General features: G+C 42.3%; 1 protein-coding gene across 10 annotated transcripts in view; it reads right to left on the reverse strand.

The window, feature by feature from the left end:
* Positions 1-18,706, reverse strand: part of ltbp4 (latent transforming growth factor beta binding protein 4) — a 46,612-nt gene extending 27,906 nt beyond the window's left edge. For all 10 annotated transcript variants that reach the window (XR_013771457.1, XR_013771458.1, XR_013771459.1 and 7 more), the window contains exons 1-5: positions 18,375-18,706; positions 3,763-4,020; positions 3,175-3,248; positions 2,138-2,320; positions 829-931 (exon numbers count right to left, since the gene is read on the reverse strand). Coding sequence is in view for 7 of the 10 variants with exons in the window: in XM_079246863.1 (XP_079102989.1) it covers positions 829-931; positions 2,138-2,320; positions 3,175-3,248; positions 3,763-4,020; positions 18,375-18,660 (904 nt within the window). In the remaining 3 variants the exon portion in view is untranslated. The remainder of the gene's footprint in view (positions 1-828; positions 932-2,137; positions 2,321-3,174; positions 3,249-3,762; positions 4,021-18,374) is intronic.
* Between the last annotated feature and the right edge of the window lie 3,877 nt (positions 18,707-22,583).

The following is a 22,583-nucleotide window of genomic DNA, read 5'->3' on the forward strand; positions in this document are numbered from 1 at the left end:
CACGCCACCAGTCAACCGGAGATCCCGTTTCTCCTTTTTAGGCGCCCTCTAGTGGAGTACATTACTTCTCTCTGCTACTATTTCTACTACTTTGATCTAATTACAAAAAAATCCCTATTAGTCTAGTTTATATTAAATATGTTCATAAAAGGAATTCATTGAAATATTGATAATAATTGTAAAAGAATTGGCTGATTGACGAGGACCTTTTGCTTTGACAAACAGCTGAAGTCAATCCGGCGACAAATTTGTCGGGTTTCCGCTGCGATGTCGAAAAGGTTTCTGGACATTTGGAGGAAACCCCGTGTACTGAGCTCCAAATTTAATTTCAGATGCGTTTGGGTTTGTCTGGGTGATCTGGTGTTAGCTGCATTTCACAGCGAACTCCACCACTGAGCTCTCGATTTATCTCGTATTCAATTCAGTTAAACTTTATTCATCTATACCCAATTTACAACAAAGTTATCTCAAGGTAAAGTGACGATATAATCAGTCAAGCTAAATTATATAATCAATGTAAATCCACTTTGTTACAATTTATAACTGTTTTTATACACTTATTAAAAATGATAGCCTTAGCCTAGCTACAAAACCATCAGGTTGTTGGTTCACCGCTAGCCCCGTGAGGACCGCCGGACTCTTCAGGGTCCTTTCAGATCCGTTTTTCAATTCTTAATAATCAATAAGATTGTCTTTGTTAAAGCCAATAGTTAAGTTTAGGACTGAAGCTGATGAAAAGAATGAATTGTTCTGGGAGGTAAAAGTTTAACAGATGCCGTGCAGTTTGCTGCAGAGATACTCCATGTTGACATATAAGACGGTTCATACCCGCGTTTTCGGGGCAGAGAGCACAGTCGGTGAGCCCCCACGCCTTCCCGATCCCTTTGCAGCACATTTCCCTGCTCCTCAGGCCGGGAAGCGGAGAGCTGCACTGCACAAACACAAACATTCATGTTTATTATTCACTTTTCTGTAGTTTGACTGATTAAATTTACAGTTTAAATTCAACATGTAAAGCTTTCTCATCAGCTTCATTTCATTTGTTGATGCATCCATTTATCTAAAAACAAAAAAGCATCAGATACCAAAAAGGTGGGTTTGCAGCAGCTTGTCCTCGACTGTGAATAAAGAAAAGTCAAAGTAAATGTAAGAACTGCAGTTTTTTTGTGAATATTCTTTTCTTTTTTCTTTTTTTATGACCAACACTAAAAAATCTCATGAACCAAAACTATAATTAACTTCATAAACCAAACTCTTAAATAATTTCATATGAAGTTGTCCTGGGCTACAGTGGTGTAGTGGTTAGCACTGTGGTCTCCATAAACTGTATATAAAAGATGGGCGGAGCCTCCGTGACGTCACCCGTAGGTTTCTGAAGAGCTGAATTGAAGCTCGGTGGGCGGTTCCTACCATCACCATCTTGGCAGGGGCATGTGCGTCGTCTCGCCCGGAAGATACAAATATGGGCAAAGAGGTGGAGCTGAGAGGGGGGCTGTGCGTCATGGTGGATGATTGACATCGAGTGAAGTCCGAGCTTTCTGTAGCTAAGAGCTAACCGAGCTATACTGAGATAACAGGAGCTAACCAGCTAACGGAAGTAAGCGGGCTAAAGCTAAGTCACGTTGTTAACCGGCTAAAAACCGCGGTTGTTATTCGTTCTTGAAACTGGATATCGGGTACCTGTCAATCAAAAGGACACGCCCCTAAATATGCTGAATTTCAATAGGAAATTACTTCTACACAGAGAAGTTAGAAAAAATTCACTCCCCCCACAGTTGTCATGAAGGTAAACCTGACCTATTAAACCGAAAATGTATTTTGTACCAGGCTGTAAACATGTTTATTCCTGCTGTAAACATGTTTATTTCTGCTGTAAACATGTTTATTCCTGCTGTAAACATGTTTATTTCTGCTGTAAACATGTTTATTCCTGCTGTAAACATGTTTATTCCTGCTGTGAAGTTGGTCTTTTTAACATGGGAGTCTATGGGGATTTGCTCTGTTCTGGAGCCCCGAGCACAGTGATCCTCACTGTTAATTCAACAAGAGGCACTCAATATCCTTTCTTGTCTCAGGCGTTAAAGGGTTAAAAACAGGAGACTTCTGAAACAGAGATATTTTTCTTTGGTTTTCTCACCTGTCCATCCTTCACCTCTCTGAAGCAGTACTTAAAGCCTGAGTACTGGGTGTAGGTCCCGACCCCCCTCACAGTCTGGGCCCATACCCCGCTGCTGCCTCCTGGAACTGGAGCCGGGGCTGGAGCCCCAGCTGACCCTGAGGACGAGGCGAGGGTCTGCAGAGCGGCACTGGATCTGGATACCTGGAGCAACAAGAAAACATCAAGGAAGAGCTAACTGGTTTTCACACTGGATCCAGTCTAACTGGTAAACCGAAGGTAACGATAGACACAAAGATCTCAACGTCTTGTTAAACATGGGGTACCTCAAGGCTCCATCTTAGGTCTTCTTCTATTCTCACTTTATTTACTTCCGCTGGGGTCCATTTTTAAAACGTAAGACGTCATTTCATCGTTTTGCTGACGGCATCCAGATTTATTTACCGTAAAGTCGTACAACGAGCCTCCACAAGCGTTTCAGGGACATTCACACATGGAGCTAAACTTCCTCTGAATAAATGAAAATAAAACAGAGGTGATTTATTTTTGGGGAAACGGACCTTCTGGCAGGAAGCAGCCGTACTGTTGCCTCTCTGGACCCATTTAACCGTCCTTTCACTAAAAACTTCGGGTTGTTTTTTTTAATTTAACCTCAAATTTGACAGTTCAGTCTAGTTTTTATCATGTGAGGTCAGGCTTTATCGTCCTCGTGACTTGCTGGAAAGGCTCATTCACGCCTCTATTCTACTGCTGAACGCCTTAGACTGACCAGTCTCTTCTCTGCTGTCTTTCGCTGGTTTCCCATCTGTTGCCATGGAAACAATGGTGTCGGGACGTGACCCCAGAACTCCTTCGCTGGCTGCCTGTCTCTTTCAGACACGTTTCAAAAATTTTACTTGTAAAGGTTTAAACATGCAGACACATCACTATCTTTCTCGGCTCCTTTTATCTATTTTATTGTTTATTTATTTATAAAAGCACTTCATAAATAAAGGTTTTGGTTTGATTTTTTTAAACATGATCTCAACGTAATCGTCCAGTCAGACACGTTTTCCTACCTTCGTCACCTGGTGGATCTTCACACTGGCCTCCAGAGGATGCTGTACTCGGACCTTCACCATGGAGCCGGGAGCTGCGGCGCCGTGTTGGAAGAACATTCATATAAACATGTTTAGATAAATATAACATGGAAAACTAAAACATGCTTTCATCAAAGCACCAAAGTTCAACAAATTATCAACCAAGTTGATGTTTATTAAAGAGACAAAAGAAAAACATGAAAAACGACTTTAAAATATTCAATAAGACCTAAAAGTCCTTAAGTATCAATATCAAGCAAAATAACATATTTACAAAAGATGAATGTAAAGCCTGAAAAAAGCTTAAAAAAAGTGAATAAAAATAATTAAGAAACCATAAAGCTTTTTTATGCAAACTGCATAAAAAAAATACATCTTTCAAATACAGCTGAAGAGCTTTAATAAAATATGACAATTTAAAAAATATTGTAAAACTAAAAACAATAAAAACTGTGAAATTCTTTAAAAATGATAAGATTTAGAATAAAAATCTTCCTTGATTGGATCAAACGTCTGAACGTTGTGGTGGAAATTAGACCAGGTTACACCTGCAGGGTTCGGACTCACCTCCGGGTTGCAACGCTTCCTGATTGGGTCCCAGCGGCAGCAGGAACTCAGACCGGGTCAGCTCCTGATTGGCTGCCAGGGCAGAGAGGAGCGCTGGTTTGACGATGTCATTGGTGGAGGCGTGGGGGGCGGGGCCGACTGCGGCGGCTGCAGGTGTGACGGGGATGTGGCAGAACTTCCCAGTGAAGTTTGCGGGGCAGAGACAGCGGTCCTTCTGGAGACAGACGCCTCCGTTCTTACACAGCAGAGGACAGAGGACTGAGGATGAAGACAAATATCGATGTTTACTGTTTTTTTTATCGGTTACCATGACAACTTGTCTTCACTAGAGTAAAATAGCCTGCTTTGGTATTTTCTGCAGGGAAAGTGGCACAAACAAATAATTTTCTATAAACTAACCTGATAATTTAACAAAACTCTCAGAGAAAAGAAGGTAAAAGAAACAGATTGTTTTTGATCAACTTTTCTATTGAGTGAAAATATAACATAACTTGGATTTATCTTAATAAATAAAATTAACATGAACTCAGAAAAAAGTTAATTTTTATCTGATAAATTAATTAAAATATATTTTTAAAAATTAATAATATTGTAGAAACTCAATTATTGGTTAATAAACATTTTACTTTTTGTCAAAATATTTAATAAATTCAGAAAAAGCATTGGCTGGACGGTTCTTGTTACATCAGAAAGTAATTTCATAATTAAAAACCTATTTATTGATTCCAAACTTTTAAAGGCTCTAATAAATTCATAACAAACTTATAATATTAATCTAAAAATTTCTCAATAATTTATAAAATCTAAAGAAAACTATATTTCTTTAAAAAATTATTTCATAGAATAAAAAAAAAAACAAACCAGGGAAATTTTCCTTGGAATGAAAAGAAAAGTGTCACTTTTTTGGTAAATTCTGTGATAAAATCATTATTTCTGTGGATAATTATTGCAATAAATCCTATTAATGTATATTTTTAAAAAACTGTTTCATCAACAGACCTTTTTGTTATACATCATTTTCTTACTTATTTATTAATAAAATAGCAAGTACCAGGTCCTTTATAACCCCTCCAGCTCACGACCCATCCATTCCAAGCTGCACCACGACTGTTTTAAATGCTTTTACGCCTATCAGTCTATCCTCTTTGGATGAGCTGATAGGTCACATGAGACATTCAGGTTCCCCTGGTGAGCCAGTTCCACCTAGGCTTTTTAAAGCCGTTTTCCCTCCATGGCACCAAATATTCTAGCTATTGTAAATGGTAGCCTAACTACTGGAAATGTACCAGCTAGCTTCAAACATGCTATAATACAACCTCTCATTAAAAACATGGACTTGACCCCACAATCCTCTCAAACTTCAGGCCTGTTTCAAAACTTCCTTTTCTCTCCAAGGTTTTGGAAAAAATAATTTATGGTCAGTTAACTTTGTTTTTAGTGGAATATGATGTTCTTGAGGTGTTCCAGTCTGGTTTTAAAACCAAGCACAGCACCGAAACAGACTTAACAGCTGCCTTTGATACTGTGGACTACCAGATACTCCTGTCTCGTCTAGAGAACTTGGTGGGGATTTGGGGGTGTGTCTTGCAGTGGCTTCGGTCGTATCTGACCGACCGGACTTTTTGTGTCCGTATTGAGAGTGCAGAATCATCAGCAGCACCCCTTACGTGTGGAGTGCCCCAGGGTTCAGTTCTTGGGCCTCTTCTTTTTTCTCTCTACCTCCTTCCCCTCAGGTCCATCTTTCGTAAGCATGGCATTACTTTTCACTTTTATGCTGATGACACCCAGATATATATGCCACGGAAGAAAAGTAATGCTTACTGCATAAAACCACTTTTATGTTTTTTTTTAAGAAATTAAAGCCTGGATGTCTTTGAATTTTCTTCATTTTAATGATAAAAAACGGAGGTATTATTAATATCCCCTAAAGATGCTTCTTCCACCTGCCTAGACCTGGGATACTTGGGTCAGTATCTCAGGCCCACAGGGACAAACCTTGGTGTGAAACTGGACAGTGCTCTGAAGTTTGATTCACAGATTAGCGCTGTTGTTAAATCCAGTTTCTTTCAGCTTAGACAACTGTCTAAAGCCAAGCCCCTTGTTTCTTGACATGATTTCGAGATTTTAATTCATGCTTTTATTACCAGTCGCCTAGATTACTGCAGCGCACTTTATGTCGGGCTCAGTCAGTCAACTCTTGCCCGACTGCTAGTTTAGTTAGTTAGTTCAGAACGCTTTTATTTGTTTTCAAATGTTGGCCTCGCCCCACAGTGTCTGTCCAACCTGCTTCAGACTTACACCCCTTCTCGCTGTCTGAGGTTGGCAGATTGCTTCCTGCTGGTTGTCCCAAAAACCAAGCTGAAATCCAGGGGCGACCACTCCTTTTCAGTTGTTTGTCCAAAACTATTGAATTCACTGCCACTGCACCTGAGACGGGTTGGGTCTCTTTCTGCTTTTACATCTGTTCTAAAGAGTCACCTTTTTTCACTGGTTTTTAACGCTGCTGATTCTTTTTTAATGTTTCTTTATTTCTTTTTATATATTGTGTGTTAAAGTGACTAATATTTTTTGTTGTTTTATTTTATTTTACTTCTATTATATTCTGTATGTTGTTGAGCTTGGGATTGTGTACAGCGCTTTAGTCAACTGTGTTGTTCTAAAGCGCTCTATAAATGAAAATAGAATTGGAATTGAAATCATAAATTCCGAAAAGATAAAGAAAAGTGATGAAATAAACAACCACTAGCACTGTTCCCTCATGCTAGCTAGCACTGGTCTCTGCTGCTAACTAGAACTCGTCTCTGCTGCTAGCTAGCACAGGTTCTGCTGCTAGCTAGCACTGGTCTCTGCTGCTAGCTAGCATTGTTCCCTGCTGCTATCTAGCATTGTTCCCTGCTGCTAACTTGCGCTGGTCTCTACTGCTAGCTAGCACTGGTCTCTGCTGCTAACTAGCGCTGGTCTCTGCTGCTAGTTAGCACTGGTCTCTGCAGCTAGCTAGTTCTGGTCTCTGCTGTTAGCAAGTTATGGTCTCTGCTGCTAAATAGCGCTGGTCTCTACTGCTAGTTAGCGCTGGTCTCTGCTGCTAACTAGCCCTGGTCTCTGCTGCTAACTAGCGCTGGTCGCTGCTGCTAACTAGCGCTGGTCTCTGCTGCTAGTTAGCGCTGATGTCAGTGTCGTGACTTTCAGAAAAATGGAGCGCCATCAGAGTTGAAATGGATAGTTAGAGTTTTTTAAAAATAATAAAGTACATAAATAAATAAAAAATTAAAATAAATAAAAATATAAAGTCAGGATTTATAGGAGCGGCTGCTTGCTGTTGATTAAGAGCAGTGATCTCTCAGCTGTTTGTGGAAAATGTTCAGGTATTCCTTCCATCCCGATCCAAGTTCACACCGATGTGAAGTTTCTAGAACAAAGCTGGAGGTGAAAATGGACGCCGGCAGCCATTTCCTGTTTCCTGTTTGAGCTGCTGCAACAGGAAGCTGTATTGTGCTGGTGTCAAAGCAAATGAGATGGAAATTGAGAGGAACAGTTTTCCATTAGAAAAACTTCTTAACTTTAAGAAACTGATGTGTTTTCACACTTCTTCTTCAACCTCTTCTTCTAACTATTCTACTTCTTCCTCTTTTTATTCTTCCTAATCTTCTTCTGGTGCAATCCACAGATCCACTTTGGATGCAGTTATCTTACGTGACATTGCCCTACAGATGGATCGTATCAACACTGACAGTTAAGACATTTGGGGGGTAAAAGGGATATAAAGGGGAAAAAAGAACCATAAACAAGACCAGATTTTAAAAAAGATAAACACAGAAAACGGCAGAAATGTGAAAAATGTTTTAAGCTTCAGCCTCAAATTCCAGCAACAGAGCCAAAGTCAGAAGATGAAAGTGGTTCTTAAGAAGAGATTTATGGTCAGAAATTGAGCTGGTCCATCTGTTGACTCCAGACATGGAGTTTATCTGCTGAGAGGCTGAAATGTTGAGTTTTAGTAGAAAATAACAGTTAACAGGCTCACAAGGAGGTAAAAGATCAGTTTAAACTGTGATAAATCTGCTTTTTACTGGTCAGATTATCAGTTTATCATCTGCCCAATAACATTCAGTTCCACGTGACAGAACTGCAGATCGTCTTTTATATAGATGCTGCACTCAGAACTGCCAGACTGGACACAGCTAGGGATGAAATCCATACTCCAATATCTGCAAGACGAAACCAGTAAGAGTACTGGTTCGGGATCTTATTGGTGTGAGTATTAGTATCAATATTTGTATTGGTGTCAATAATGGTATCAGGATTGGAATAAAAAGGAGCTTCTTAGTCTTTTGTTAGACATGAGAGAATCAACAACTGTCCTGTGGAAGACGCTAATAATGATGCTAAAAGTTAGCTTTAAACTACATCAAAGAAAAATTTCCTTCTAGTCAGTAAACTGTAAACATAATTTACAGTCAGATACCGTTCCTGAACGTCCATGCAAGTCTTCAGAAACGCTAGCAGCATGAGTTTTCATGCTACGCGTTAGCATAGCTTTATGTGAGAACATTTAGGCCCTTTTTAGCGGTAGCTTTAAACCATCAGTCAGAGAAGCTAACCAGAGAACGACTGTTTGTGAGGAGGATTGACCTCTGACTTCATGATGTCATCACACCCCCCCGCCCCCCTGTCCTCCAGAGTGTTTACATCTCTTACCTCATGCTAGTTTAAACAGTCACACATCACCAGCTAAACATCCTGGACTGGAGTGTGTGAGTGTGTTTGTGCAACATTCATGTTAAGATTCAACTTTCTTCTGGGAAAAAACTAAATATACGACTTCAAATTGTTTCTTTTTTCCAGGAAATAAATGTAGGTCAGAGAATTGTCCTCTGAAGAGACAGAAACATGTGTGATGGAGTCTCAGTTAATGATAAATGAAAGCCATATGTCTTCTCTCTCTGCTCCTCTTCCTCCTTTCAAGTTTTCATCCAGATGCAGCAAAACTCGCACAAAAAGCCAGAAAACCAACAGACACAACTGCAACTGAAGATTAATTATCTGCTCAGGTGACCCCAGGATCAGAACCAGAAGAAAACAAGAACAAAGTTAAAGAATCTCTGGCGTTTGGATGTTTTCTTTTGAAAAGTTTAAGGGATTAATGAGATTAACTGAACAGATAAAAGGAGAAAAACCTGGAACATGGCTGAAGAGCGGTGGACAGAAAACTAAACAAAGGCAGAAGCAGCTTTGGAAAGTCCTTCAAGCTTCCTGGAGAACTACTCCTGGAAAGTCCTTCAAGCTTCCTGGAGAACTACTCCTGGAAAGTCCTTCAAGCTTCCTGGAGAACTACTCCTGGAAAGTCCTTCAAGCTTCCTGGAGAACTACTCCTGGAAAGTCCTTCAAGCTTCCTGGAGAACTACTCCTGGAAAGTCCTTCAAGCTTCCTGGAGAACTACTCCTGGAAAGTCCTTCAAGCTTCCTGGAGAACTACTCCTGGAAAGTCCTTCAAGCTTCCTGGAGAACTACTCCTGGAAAGTCCTTCAAGCTTCCTGGAGAACTACTCCTGGAAAGTCCTTCAAGCTTCCTGGAGAACTACTCCTGGAAAGTCCTTCAAGCTTCCTGGAGAACTACTCCTGGAAAGTCCTTCAAGCTTCCTGGAGAACTACTCCTGGAAAGTTCTTCAAGCATCCTGGAGAACTACTCCTGGAAAGTTCTTCAAGCATCCTGGAGAACTACTCCTGGAAAGTTCTTCAAGCATCCTGGAGAACTACTCCTGGAAAGTCCTTCAAGCTTCCTGGAGAACTACTCCTGGAAAGTCCTTCAAGCTTCCTGGAGAACTACTCCTGGAAAGTCCTTCAAGCTTCCTGGAGAACTACTCCTGGAAAGTTCTTCAAGCATCCTGGAGAACTACTCCTGGAAAGTTCTTCAAGCATCCTGGAGAACTACTCCTGGAAAGTTCTTCAAGCATCCTGGAGAACTACTCCTGGAAAGTCCTTCAAGCTTCCTGGAGAACTACTCCTGGAAAGTTCTTCAAGCATCCTGGAGAACTACTCCTGGAAAGTTCTTCAAGCATCCTGGAGAACTACTCCTGGAAAGTTCTTCAAGCATCCTGGAGAACTACTCCTGGAAAGTTCTTCAAGCATCCTGGAGAACTACTCCTGGAAAGTCCTTCAAGCATCCTGGAGAACTACTCCTGGAAAGTTCTTCAAGCATCCTGGAGAACTACTCCTGGAAAGTTCTTCAAGCATCCTGGAGAACTACTCCTGGAAAGTCCTTCAAGCTTCCTGGAGAACTACTCCTGGAAAGTTCTTCAAGCATCCTGGAGAACTACTCCTGGAAAGTTCTTCAAGCATCCTGGAGAACTACTCCTGGAAAGTTCTTCAAGCATCCTGGAGAACTACTCCTGGAAAGTCCTTCAAGCTTCCTGGAGAACTACTCCTGGAAAGTCCTTCAAGCTTCCTGGAGAACTACTCCTGGAAAGTTCTTCAAGCATCCTGGAGAACTACTCCTGGAAAGTTCTTCAAGCATCCTGGAGAACTACTCTTGGGAAGTCCTTCAAGCTTCCTGGAGAACTACTCTTGGAAAGTCCTTTAGGATCCCGGAGAACTACTCCTGGAAAGTCCTTTAGTATCCCGGAGAACTACTCCTGGAAAGTCCTTTAGTATCCTGGAGAACTACTCCTGGAAAGTCCTTTAGTATCCTGGAGAACTACTCCTGGAAAGTCCTTTAGTATCCTGGAGAACTACTCCTGGAAAGTCCTTCAGGATCCTGGAGAACTACTCCTGGAAAGTCCTGTAAGGATCCTGGAGAACTACTCCTGGAAAGTCCTGTAAGGATCCTGGAGAACTACTCCTGGAAAGTTCTTCAAGCATCCTGGAGAACTACTCCTGGAAAGTCCTTCAAGCTTCCTGGAGAACTACTCCTGGAAAGTCCTTCAAGCTTCCTGGAGAACTACTCCTGGAAAGTTCTTCAAGCATCCTGGAGAACTACTCCTGGAAAGTTCTTCAAGCATCCTGGAGAACTACTCTTGGGAAGTCCTTCAAGCTTCCTGGAGAACTACTCTTGGAAAGTCCTTTAGTATCCTGGAGAACTACTCCTGGAAAGTCCTTTAGTATCCTGGAGAACTACTCCTGGAAAGTCCTGTAAGGATCCTGGAGAACTACTCCTGGAAAGTTCTTCAAGCATCCTGGAGAACTACTCCTGGAAAGTTCTTCAAGCATCCTGGAGAACTACTCCTGGAAAGTCCTTTAGGATCCCGGAGAACTACTCCTGGAAAGTCCTTCAAGCTTCCTGGAGAACTACTCCTGGAAAGTCCTTTAGGATCCCGGAGAACTACTCCTGGAAAGTCCTTCAAGCTTCCTGGAGAACTACTCCTGGAAAGTCCTTTAGGATCCCGGAGAACTACTCCTGGAAAGTCCTTCAAGCTTCCTGGAGAACTACTCCTGGAAAGTCCTTTAGGATCCCGGAGAACTACTCTTGGAAAGTCCTTCAAGCTTCCTGGAGAACTACTCCTGGAAAGTCCTTTAGTATCCTGGAGAACTACTCCTGGAAAGTCCTTTAGTATCCTGGAGAACTACTCCTGGAAAGTCCTGTAAGGATCCTGGAGAACTACTCCTGGAAAGTTCTTCAAGCATCCTGGAGAACTACTCCTGCAAAGTTCTTCAAGCTTCCTGGAGAACTACTCCTGGAAAGTTCTTCAAGCATCCTGGAGAACTACTCTTGGGAAGTCCTTCAAGCTTCCTGGAGAACTACTCTTGGAAAGTCCTTTAGTATCCTGGAGAACTACTCCTGGAAAGTTCTTCAAGCATCCTGGAGAACTACTCCTGGAAAGTTCTTCAAGCATCCTGGAGAACTACTCTTGGGAAGTCCTTCAAGCTTCCTGGAGAACTACTCTTGGAAAGTCCTTTAGTATCCTGGAGAACTACTCCTGGAAAGTCCTTTAGGATCCCGGAGAACTACTCCTGGAAAGTCCTTCAAGCTTCCTGGAGAACTACTCCTGGAAAGTCCTTTAGGATCCCAGAGAACTACTCTTGGAAAGTCCTTCAAGCTTCCTGGAGAACTACTCCTGGAAAGTCCTTTAGTATCCTGGAGAACTACTCCTGGAAAGTCCTTTAGTATCCTGGAGAACTACTCCTGGAAAGTCCTGTAAGGATCCTGGAGAACTACTCCTGGAAAGTTCTTCAAGCATCCTGGAGAACTACTCCTGGAAAGTCCTTTAGGATCCCGGAGAACTACTCCTGGAAAGTCCTTTAGTATCCCGGAGAACTACTCCTGGAAAGTCCTGTAAGGATCCTGGAGAACTACTCCTGGAAAGTCCTGTAAGGATCCTGGAGAACTACTCCTGGAAAGTTCTTCAAGCATCCTGGAGAACTACTCCTGGAAAGTCCTTCAAGCTTCCTGGAGAACTACTCCTGGAAAGTCCTTCAAGCTTCCTGGAGAACTACTCCTGGAAAGTTCTTCAAGCATCCTGGAGAACTACTCCTGGAAAGTTCTTCAAGCATCCTGGAGAACTACTCTTGGGAAGTCCTTCAAGCTTCCTGGAGAACTACTCTTGGAAAGTCCTTTAGTATCCTGGAGAACTACTCCTGGAAAGTCCTTTAGTATCCTGGAGAACTACTCCTGGAAAGTCCTGTAAGGATCCTGGAGAACTACTCCTGGAAAGTTCTTCAAGCATCCTGGAGAACTACTCCTGGAAAGTTCTTCAAGCATCCTGGAGAACTACTCCTGGAAAGTCCTTTAGGATCCCGGAGAACTACTCCTGGAAAGTCCTTCAAGCTTCCTGGAGAACTACTCCTGGAAAGTCCTTTAGGATCCCGGAGAACTACTCCTGGAAAGTCCTTCAAGCTTCCTGGAGAACTACTCCTGGAAAGTCCTTTAGGATCCCGGAGAACTACTCCTGGAAAGTCCTTCAAGCTTCCTGGAGAACTACTCCTGGAAAGTCCTTTAGGATCCCGGAGAACTACTCTTGGAAAGTCCTTCAAGCTTCCTGGAGAACTACTCCTGGAAAGTCCTTTAGTATCCTGGAGAACTACTCCTGGAAAGTCCTTTAGTATCCTGGAGAACTACTCCTGGAAAGTCCTGTAAGGATCCTGGAGAACTACTCCTGGAAAGTTCTTCAAGCATCCTGGAGAACTACTCCTGCAAAGTTCTTCAAGCTTCCTGGAGAACTACTCCTGGAAAGTTCTTCAAGCATCCTGGAGAACTACTCTTGGGAAGTCCTTCAAGCTTCCTGGAGAACTACTCTTGGAAAGTCCTTTAGTATCCTGGAGAACTACTCCTGGAAAGTTCTTCAAGCATCCTGGAGAACTACTCCTGGAAAGTTCTTCAAGCATCCTGGAGAACTACTCTTGGGAAGTCCTTCAAGCTTCCTGGAGAACTACTCTTGGAAAGTCCTTTAGTATCCTGGAGAACTACTCCTGGAAAGTCCTTTAGTATCCTGGAGAACTACTCCTGGAAAGTCCTTTAGTATCCTGGAGAACTACTCCTGGAAAGTCCTGTAAGGATCCTGGAGAACTACTCCTGGAAAGTCCTTTAGTATCCTGGAGAACTACTCCTGGAAAGTCCTTTAGTATCCTGGAGAACTACTCCTGGAAAGTCCTTTAGTATCCTGGAGAACTACTCCTGGAAAGTCCTGTAAGGATCCTGGAGAACTACTCCTGGAAAGTTCTTCAAGCATCCTGGAGAACTACTCCTGGAAAGTCCTTTAGGATCCCGGAGAACTACTCCTGGAAAGTCCTTCAAGCTTCCTGGAGAACTACTCCTGGAAAGTCCTTTAGGATCCCAGAGAACTACTCTTGGAAAGTCCTTCAAGCTTCCTGGAGAACTACTCCTGGAAAGTCCTTTAGTATCCTGGAGAACTACTCCTGGAAAGTCCTTTAGTATCCTGGAGAACTACTCCTGGAAAGTCCTGTAAGGATCCTGGAGAACTACTCCTGGAAAGTTCTTCAAGCATCCTGGAGAACTACTCCTGGAAAGTCCTTTAGGATCCCGGAGAACTACTCCTGGAAAGTCCTTTAGTATCCCGGAGAACTACTCCTGGAAAGTCCTTTAGTATCCTGGAGAACTACTCCTGGAAAGTCCTTTAGTATCCTGGAGAACTACTCCTGGAAAGTCCTTTAGTATCCTGGAGAACTACTCCTGGAAAGTCCTTCAGGATCCTGGAGAACTACTCCTGGAAAGTCCTGTAAGGATCCTGGAGAACTACTCCTGGAAAGTCCTGTAAGGATCCTGGAGAACTACTCCTGGAAAGTTCTTCAAGCATCCTGAAGAACTACTCCTGAAAAGTCCTTTAGGATCCTGGAGACGTACACCTGGAAAGTCCTGTAAGGATCCTAGAGACCTACACCTGGAAAGTCCTGTAAGGATCCTGGAGAACTATTCGTAAGGACCATGTGGAGGATTGGTGGGAACTAGTTTAGATGTTGGGGATTATTCAGGTTTGAGAAGAATTATTCATTTCAAATAGAATAATGATGTAAAACCGTTTTGGTAAACCACCAGGTTAAGTGGTCCCACCAGGTTAAGTGGACCCTGAAAGTGGACCCCTAAAAGACACAAAAAGAAGTTCCATGAAGTTTGCCTTAGCAGGTTCACACACCGTTTCTCAGAACTGGACCCACTCTGGTTCTGACTCAAGCTCTGCTTTATATCTGTGTTTTAAAATGTTTCCTGAGTTCATGGTGTGTAAAAACAACAGCAGCTGAAATACCTGGGATCAGATTCAGTCGGTCTGAAAATGGTCTACAGATGGTCTACAGATAGATGGTCTACATGTAGTCTACAGATGGATGGTCTACAGATGGATGGTCTACAGATAGATGGTTTACCGATGGTCTACAGATGGATGGTCTACAGATGGTCTACAGATGGCTGTTCTTCAGATAGATGGTCTATAGATGGATGGTCTACAAATGGTTTACAGATGGATGGTCTACAGATGGTCTACAGATGGATGGTCTCCAGATGGTCTACAGATGGATGGTCTACAGATAGATGGTCTTCTGATAGATGGTCTACAGATGGTCTACGAATAGATGGTCTACAGATGGTCTACAGATAGATGGTCTACTGATGGTTTACAGATAGATGGCCTACAGATGGTCTACAGATAGATGGTCTACTGATAGATGGTCTACAGATGGATGGTCTACAGATAGATGGTCTACTGATGGTTTACAGATAGATGGTCTACAGATGGTTTACAGATAGATGGTCTCCAGATGGTCTACAGATAGATGGTCTACTGATGGTTTACAGATAGATGGTCTACAGATGGTTTACAGATAGATGGTCTCCAGATGGTATACTGATAGATGGTCTACAGATAGATGGTCTACAGATAGATGGTCTACAGATAGATGGTCTACAGATGGTCTACTGATAGATGGTCTACAGATGGTTTACAGATAGATGGTCTACAGATGGTTTACAGATAGATGGTCTCCAGATGGTCTACAGATAGATGGTCTACTGATGGTTTACAGATAGATGGTCTACAGATGGTTTACAGATAGATGGTCTCCAGATGGTATACTGATAGATGGTCTACAGATAGATGGTCTACAGATAGATGGTCTACAGATGGTCTACTGATAGATGGTCTACAGATGGTCTACTGATAGATGGTCTACAGATGGATGGTCTACTGATAGATGGTCCACAGATGGTCTACAAATAGATGGTCTACTGATAGATGGTCTACAGATGGTCTATGAATAGATGGTCTACAGATGTTCTACAGATGGATGGTCTACTGATAGTCTACGAAAAGATGGTCTACAGATGGATGGTCTACAGATGGTCTACAGATAGTCTACAGATGGATGGTCTACACCTAGTCTACAGATGGATGGTCTACACCTAGTCTACAGATGGATGGTCTATAGATGGATGGTCTATAGATGGATGGTCTACAGATGGATGGTCTATAGATGGATGGTCTACAGATGGATGGTCTACAGATGGATGGTCTACACCTAGTCTACGATGGATGGTCTACAGATGGATGGTCTACAGATGGATGGTCTACACCTAGTCTACAGATGGATGGTCTACAGATGGATGGTCTATAGATGGTCTACAGATGGATGGTCTACAGATGGATGGTCTACACCTAGTCTACAGATGGATGGTCTATAGATGGATGGTCTACACCTAGTCTATAGATGGATGGTCTATAGATGGATGGTCTACAGATGGATGGTCTACAGAAGGATGGTCTACAGAAGGATGGTCTACAGATGGATGGTCTATAGATGGATGGTCTACAGATGGATGGTCTATAGATGGATGGTCTACAGATGGATGGTCTACAGAAGGATGGTCCACAGATGATGTAAATGACCTTATCAATGAAAAAAATCGAGAAAATTGCTTTTTATTAATTTATTTTATTTTTTATTTTTTGGCCCTTCAACAAAATCTAAAATGAAAAACTTTTTACCATTTATTGCTGTGATGTGTCATATTGACCACCGGGGGCAGAAGACCTGTATCAGATTGTGCAACAGGGCTCGAATCGATTGCCTCAGGTAGTTAGGAGAATACAGGAAGGTCGTATGCATAAACTACAAAAATCATCTGCTTATTATGGACATCATGAAGGAAATAAATCTGTTTTCAGTAACGCTGAATATCTCGTCTCCATTTACAACACGGTAAAGCTTGAATCTGTCACATATCCAACCAACTTTATCACATTTCCACCGAGAGAAGTTTCATTTGCTGCTGAGCAGCAACAACGTGCTTCTAGCACAGCTGAGAGGCTTCCAGCTTGCTGCTCTGATGCAGCAACACATTTATCTCGTCTGGAAGAGAAAATCCTGCAGGAAGCCAACCAGGACAGTGATGAAGCTAGCAGTAGCTGCAGCACGCCTGCTTCATCTGTTTACCAACACAAGAGTCCCCACTGACAGAGATGGTGTCAGTCCTAATGGTATTGTCTGCCGAGTAAAATTTACTTTACACATCAAACAAGCTGGTAAACATGTGTTTTACCCAAGTAGCAACCTCCGGCGGTTAAAAGTGAAGCCAATGTGGAAGTGCATAAAACTGCAGTTCCCCCTTCATCCACTAGGGGCTGCAAAACAGCAAATCCCCATAGACTCCCATGTTAAAAAGACCAACTTCACAGCGGAAATAAACATGTTTACAGCAGAAATAAACATGTTTACAGCAGAAATAAACATGTTCACAGCAGGAATAAACATGTTTACAGCAGAAATAAACTTGTTTACAGCAGGAATAAACATGTTTACAGCAGATATAAACATGTTTACAGCAGGACTAAGCATGTTTACAGCAGATATAAACATGTTTACAGCAGAAATAAACATGTTTACAGCAGATATAAACATGTTTACAGCAGGAATAAACATGTTTACAGCAGGAATAAACATGTTTACAGCAGAAATAAACATGTTTACAGCAGAAATAAACATGTTTACAGCAGATATAAACATGTTTTCAGCAGGAATAAACATGTTTACAGCAGATATAAACATGTTTACAGCAGGAATAAACATGTTTACAGCGGGAATAAACATCTTTACAGCAGAAATAAACGTGTACAGCAGGAATAAACATGTTTACAGCGGGAATAAACATGTTTACAGCGGGAATAAACATGTTTACAGCGGGACTAAGCATGTATACAGCAGATATAAACATGTTTACAGCAGGAATAAACATGTTTACAGCAGATATAAACATGTTTACAGCAGGAATAAACATGTTTACAGTGGGAATAAACATGTTTACAGCAGAAATAAACGTGTACAGCAGGAATAAACATGTTTACAGCAGAAATATACATGTTTACAGCGGGAATAAACATGTTTACAGCTGAAATAAACATGTTTACAGCAGGAATAAACATGTTTACAGCAGATATAAACATGTTTACAGCAGGAATAAACATGTTTACAGCGGGAATAAACATGTTTACAGCAGAAATATACATGTTTACAGCGGGAATAAACATGTTTACAGCTGAAATAAACATGTTTACAGCCTGGTACAAAAACCATTTCCGGTTTAACAGGTCAGGTTTACCTTCATGACAACTGTGGGGGGAGTGAATTTTTTTCTAACTCGATTAAAAGTAATTTAATCTCAAAGTTCGGCATATTTAGGGGCGTGTCCTTTTGATTGACAGGTACCCAATCTCCCACTTGAAGTCAGAAGAACGTAGAACAACCGCGTTTTTTTTTTTTTTAATTTAGATTGTCGAGCAACTAAAATTTCCAAAAATGTCCCTGAATGTGCAAAAGTGAAGCTCTGGTTCAAGAGCTAAAGTTATGTTTCAGAGACAAAGCTGTTCTAACCCCCCCACAGGGTGGGCATGCGGCCATTTTCCTGAGTTAAACAAGTTTCCATCTGAACATAAAAGCTGTGCAGATGCTTCAAATCTTATTAGTGCAGCAGAACTTCCAATCCTACGGATTAGAGCACAGATTGGACCCGTGGTGCCTCTGAAATGATTCCTGAAAAGGAATTGATGCTTGTTTGACGTCAGCCGGGCAGAGCAGCCTCTAGTGGCGGCTGCTGGTACTGCATGTCAGAGGAACCTGGTTCATCCTGGCTTAAACCAGTGGCCGACACTCAGAGGGCTTTTTCAACGAGAGAGAAACTTACAGACTCTGAAACCTGGTCCATGAGAGTCGTCTCTCCTTCCTCCTCCTCCTCCTCCTCCTCCTCCTCTTCCTCCTCCATGGCTGTACAGCGTGGTCATGTTGCCCCTCTCACACTGGTTGACACATCGCTCCTGGCTGCAGTGCACCTTGCAGATGGTCGGCGTGAACATCACCTGGAACCTCTCCACTCCTCCTCCTCCTCCTCCTCCTCCTCCTCCCGTCTGTCCATCCGCTGGCAGACGGGAGGCGAAGAGCGTGAAGAAGGACAGAAAGCAGCTGAGCAGCATGTTGAGAGTTTCTGTCAGAGTTTCTGAGTGTGCTGCATGGCCAGAAACTTCCAACACTCCCCACTCAGACTCTACCTCGCTCGCCCCACTCGCTCTCCTTTTCTGAAAACAAGAGTCGCTGGAGGGGAAAAAAGGGAGGAAGAAGAAAACGACCTCCCCCTCCCCTCCTCCGCCCGGCCGGTTTCCACTAAACTCTCCTGAGTGTGAGCGAGAGAGAGGGAGCAAGGTAGAGAGATAATTAAAAGCAGTGTGCAACTGTGGGCTTGGCTCCAAACTAAACGTTTTGCAGGGATCTGGCCCCGTATGAATCTCTCCCCTTCACTCCTCTTCCTCGCTCTTCGCGTGAGCAGAGGCCCCGCATCCATGCAGCATTTCATAACAAGCTGCACAACATTAGTGGATGTCAGCGTGGTGATGCAACCCTGGTTTTGGGTTTCAGGGGGTTGAAACACCAAAAGTGGCTCCAGACGTCAGGGTGAGGGGACGGGCCGCGCTCAAAACATGCTAAAACTCATCGTGTCACAAACTCTGGATGTTTACATGTCAGCGTCACGTCGGCACGATGCATCACAGCTGATCTCTTCATCACGAGGCCTCGTTGACAACAACCACAAAATAAAGTTTATCCTCACAACTACGAGTTCAGCTTGCAGGACTCAGGTTTCTGCAGAAAGCTGAGACACGTGAGGACGTTCCATACGTGTCAGAATCAACATGTGTCTTCATATTCCAGAAGAAATTCACCTGAAACACAGCAGAACATGTAAAAGTTACGTCCTCCGACAGAAAACCGCGATACTGTCAGCGGAACGCAGAAAGTAGCAGCTCAGGACTGAACAAAGTAATCCTAGGAAGAGTGAAGTAATCCTAGGAAAAGTAAAGTAATCCTAGGAAGAGTAAAGTAATCCTAGGAAGAGTAAAGTAATCCTAGGAAGAGTGAAGTAATCCCAGGAAAAGTGAAGTAATCCCAGGAAAAGTGAAGTAATCCCAGGAAAAGTAAAGTAATCCCAGGAAGAGTGAAGTAATCCTAGGAAGAGTAAAGTAATCCTAGGAAGAGTAAAGTAATCCTAGGAAGAGTAAAGTAATCCTAGGAAAAGTGAAGAAATCCTAGGAAAAGTAAAGTAATTCTAGGAAAAGTAAAGTAATCCTAGGAAGAGTAAAGTAATCCTAGGAAAAGTAAAGTAATCCTAGGAAAAGTGAAGTAATCCTAGGAAGAGTAAAGTAATCCTAGGAAGAGTAAAGTAATCCTAGGAAGAGTGAAGTAATCCTAGGAAGAGTGAAGTAATCCTAGGAAGAGTGAAGTAATCCTAGGAAGAGTGAAGTAATCCCAGGAAAAGTAAAGTAATCCCAGGAAGAGTGAAGTAATCCTAGGAAGAGTGAAGTAATCCTAGGAAGAGTGAAGTAATCCTAGGAAGAGTAAAGTAATCCTGGAAAAGTAAAGTAATCCTGGAAAAGTAAAGTAATCCTAGGAAGAGTAAAGTAATCCTAGGAAGAGTGAAGAAATCCTAGGAAGAGTGAAGAAATCCTAGGAAAAGTGAAGAAATCCTAGGAAAAGTGAAGAAATCCTAGGAAGAGTAAAGTAATCCTAGGAAAAGTAAAGTAATCCTAGGAAGAGTAAAGTAATCCTAGGAAGAGTAAAGTAATCCTGGAAAAGTAAAGTAATCCTGGAAAAGTAAAGTAATCCTAGGAAAAGTGAAGAAATCCTAGGAAAAGTAAAGTAATTCTAGGAAAAGTAAAGTAATCCTAGGAAGAGTAAAGTAATCCTAGGAAAAGTAAAGTAATCCTAGGAAAAGTGAAGTAATCCCAGGAAGAGTAAAGTAATCCTAGGAAAAGTAAAGTAATCCTAGGAAGAGTAAAGTAATCCTAGGAAAAGTAAAGTAATCCTAGGAAGAGTAAAGTAATCCTAGGAAAAGTAAAGTAATCCTAGGAAGAGTGAAGTAATCCTCTGTCTGCTGGACAAACTTTTTTTATCGACCATCAGAAATAAAAGTTGATCTGTCAGTGACGCCATGAGCTGGAAGGAAAAGAAGGAACCAATAAAACCAATAAATCAGAGAATTAAACTGACAATGTTTTACGTCTCGGTTCCGGCATATTGGACTGGAACATAACATGAACCTGAACATTTATTATAATAACAACCAATCAGAGGTAAAACTGAAGCGCAGAGTTCACCTGGAGCATGGAAGTTCCTCAGTCCTGGTCCGGTCAGGGACCTGCCTGTGTCCCTGCAGGGACACTTGGAACGCCTGCCGGACACCGGTCCTCCAGGACCAGGATGGAGGATTCCTGCCCTACAGGCTGCAGGAGAACAGGTTCCATCCACCTTTACAGGTGCAGCTGATGAAGCCAGGAGGACAAAGGTCATGCACCGCCTACAGAAACTGCAAGGAAAGGTCTGTATTCCCCCCCGATCCTCAGAGAGGATCCAGAGTCCGCATCAAGCAGCCTCTTTCTGGTAATCACCCATCTATGATGCAGGGAGTGTTTGTTCAAGGTTAGCAAAAGCAACCCCACCACTAGCGTATGCTATGTAGCATTGGGGAACTAAAACTGGAGAAGCTTGGTGATGAGAGAAGCTGGAATGTGGGATCCCAGCCGACTGGCTAAGCACCTGCAGAAGCACCAGTCTGCTCCGCCTCTGCTCGTCCAACCGCAGGTCAAACCAGGCAGAAGACGTCTTGGACACAGCCTTCAGTGACCCCTGACCCTCCATCTGAACTTCAGACCTCGTTCCATCAGACCAGCCTGGTCTGCGGTCGGTTCTCCCACAGCTGAACAATGACAGGAACTGTTTCTTGGACTAATCGCAGCAATCAGTCCTGAACCGTGCGACTGCATTAACACGGTGCTTATCTGAATCCCACAGTGAAAACCAGCCGCTCGGCTCCATTAACATGTCAGGGATGGAAAACACATTCCAATGGTGGCTGTATGACTAAAAGACATGAACCGTGTGCCCTGTTTATCTCTCAGCACCAACATTCAGCCAAACACGGCTTATTCCACAAAATAATGATGCATGTGTTCTGGTATGTGCGTCCAAGATCCTGGTAATGTGTCTGAACATGAATATCTGCTCTAAATCAAACATTAAATACAGTATTCACACTAAGGTTTGGTCATAGAGGAGTGTTCATGTTTAAAAGATCAATTAATATGAATACAACTTCCTGGTTATGATGTTTTAGCATGTAAACAAGCTAGTTTTAGCTTAACTGACACGGTTGTGCTATTAAGTGGCCAATTGGAGACTCCAAATGGCCACTTTGGGGAGCACGTGAACATACTTACAGTAAAGCCCTCATAGAATACTAATTTTGGCTGCTATTGTCACCAAATTTGAACTGGTCATAGGAAAAGCTTCAGGCTACAGCTCCATCTGATTTTCCAGTCCATATCTCCATCTCTCCATGAGCAGCATGTTGACAAAGTAGAAGAGAAATTCAGACGAGGGAAAAAAACTGAAATTTCCTTGTGTTCCAACTTCAATAACTTCATGCTGCTTACAGTTACAATACATCTGTGAACTCAGGGTAAAACTTTAGGGTGTTTTCTTTATAAAGAGACCGTGCTTTTAAATCTACTCCAAAGGGTTCAAGAACAGCGTCTAATTTAATTTGAGTATGTCTTTTTCAGACGTTTTTGGCATTTTGGGGGGTGACTGTTAAGGGGTTAACTAGCCTGCTAAATGGATATTTTAGTCATTTGACCATTGTTAGTATTTGTATGCTAACTAAGCTTAGCAGGTTAGGCTGATCAATTAGCATGGATGCCTGTGTTGGTTGAAAACATGTTCAGTGATTTTTTACTTTTTTTTTAAACTACCTACACAATAAATAGGAAACACTTCCCTTTGTGATTCAGGTGATTTTATCACAAACTCCAGAGATTGGTTGTCTTTTTAATTAGCATCACAAATA

This window comes from Telmatherina bonti (genome assembly GCF_933228915.1).
Source record: "Telmatherina bonti genome assembly, chromosome: 9".
Classification (NCBI taxonomy): domain Eukaryota; kingdom Metazoa; phylum Chordata; class Actinopteri; order Atheriniformes; family Telmatherinidae; genus Telmatherina; species Telmatherina bonti.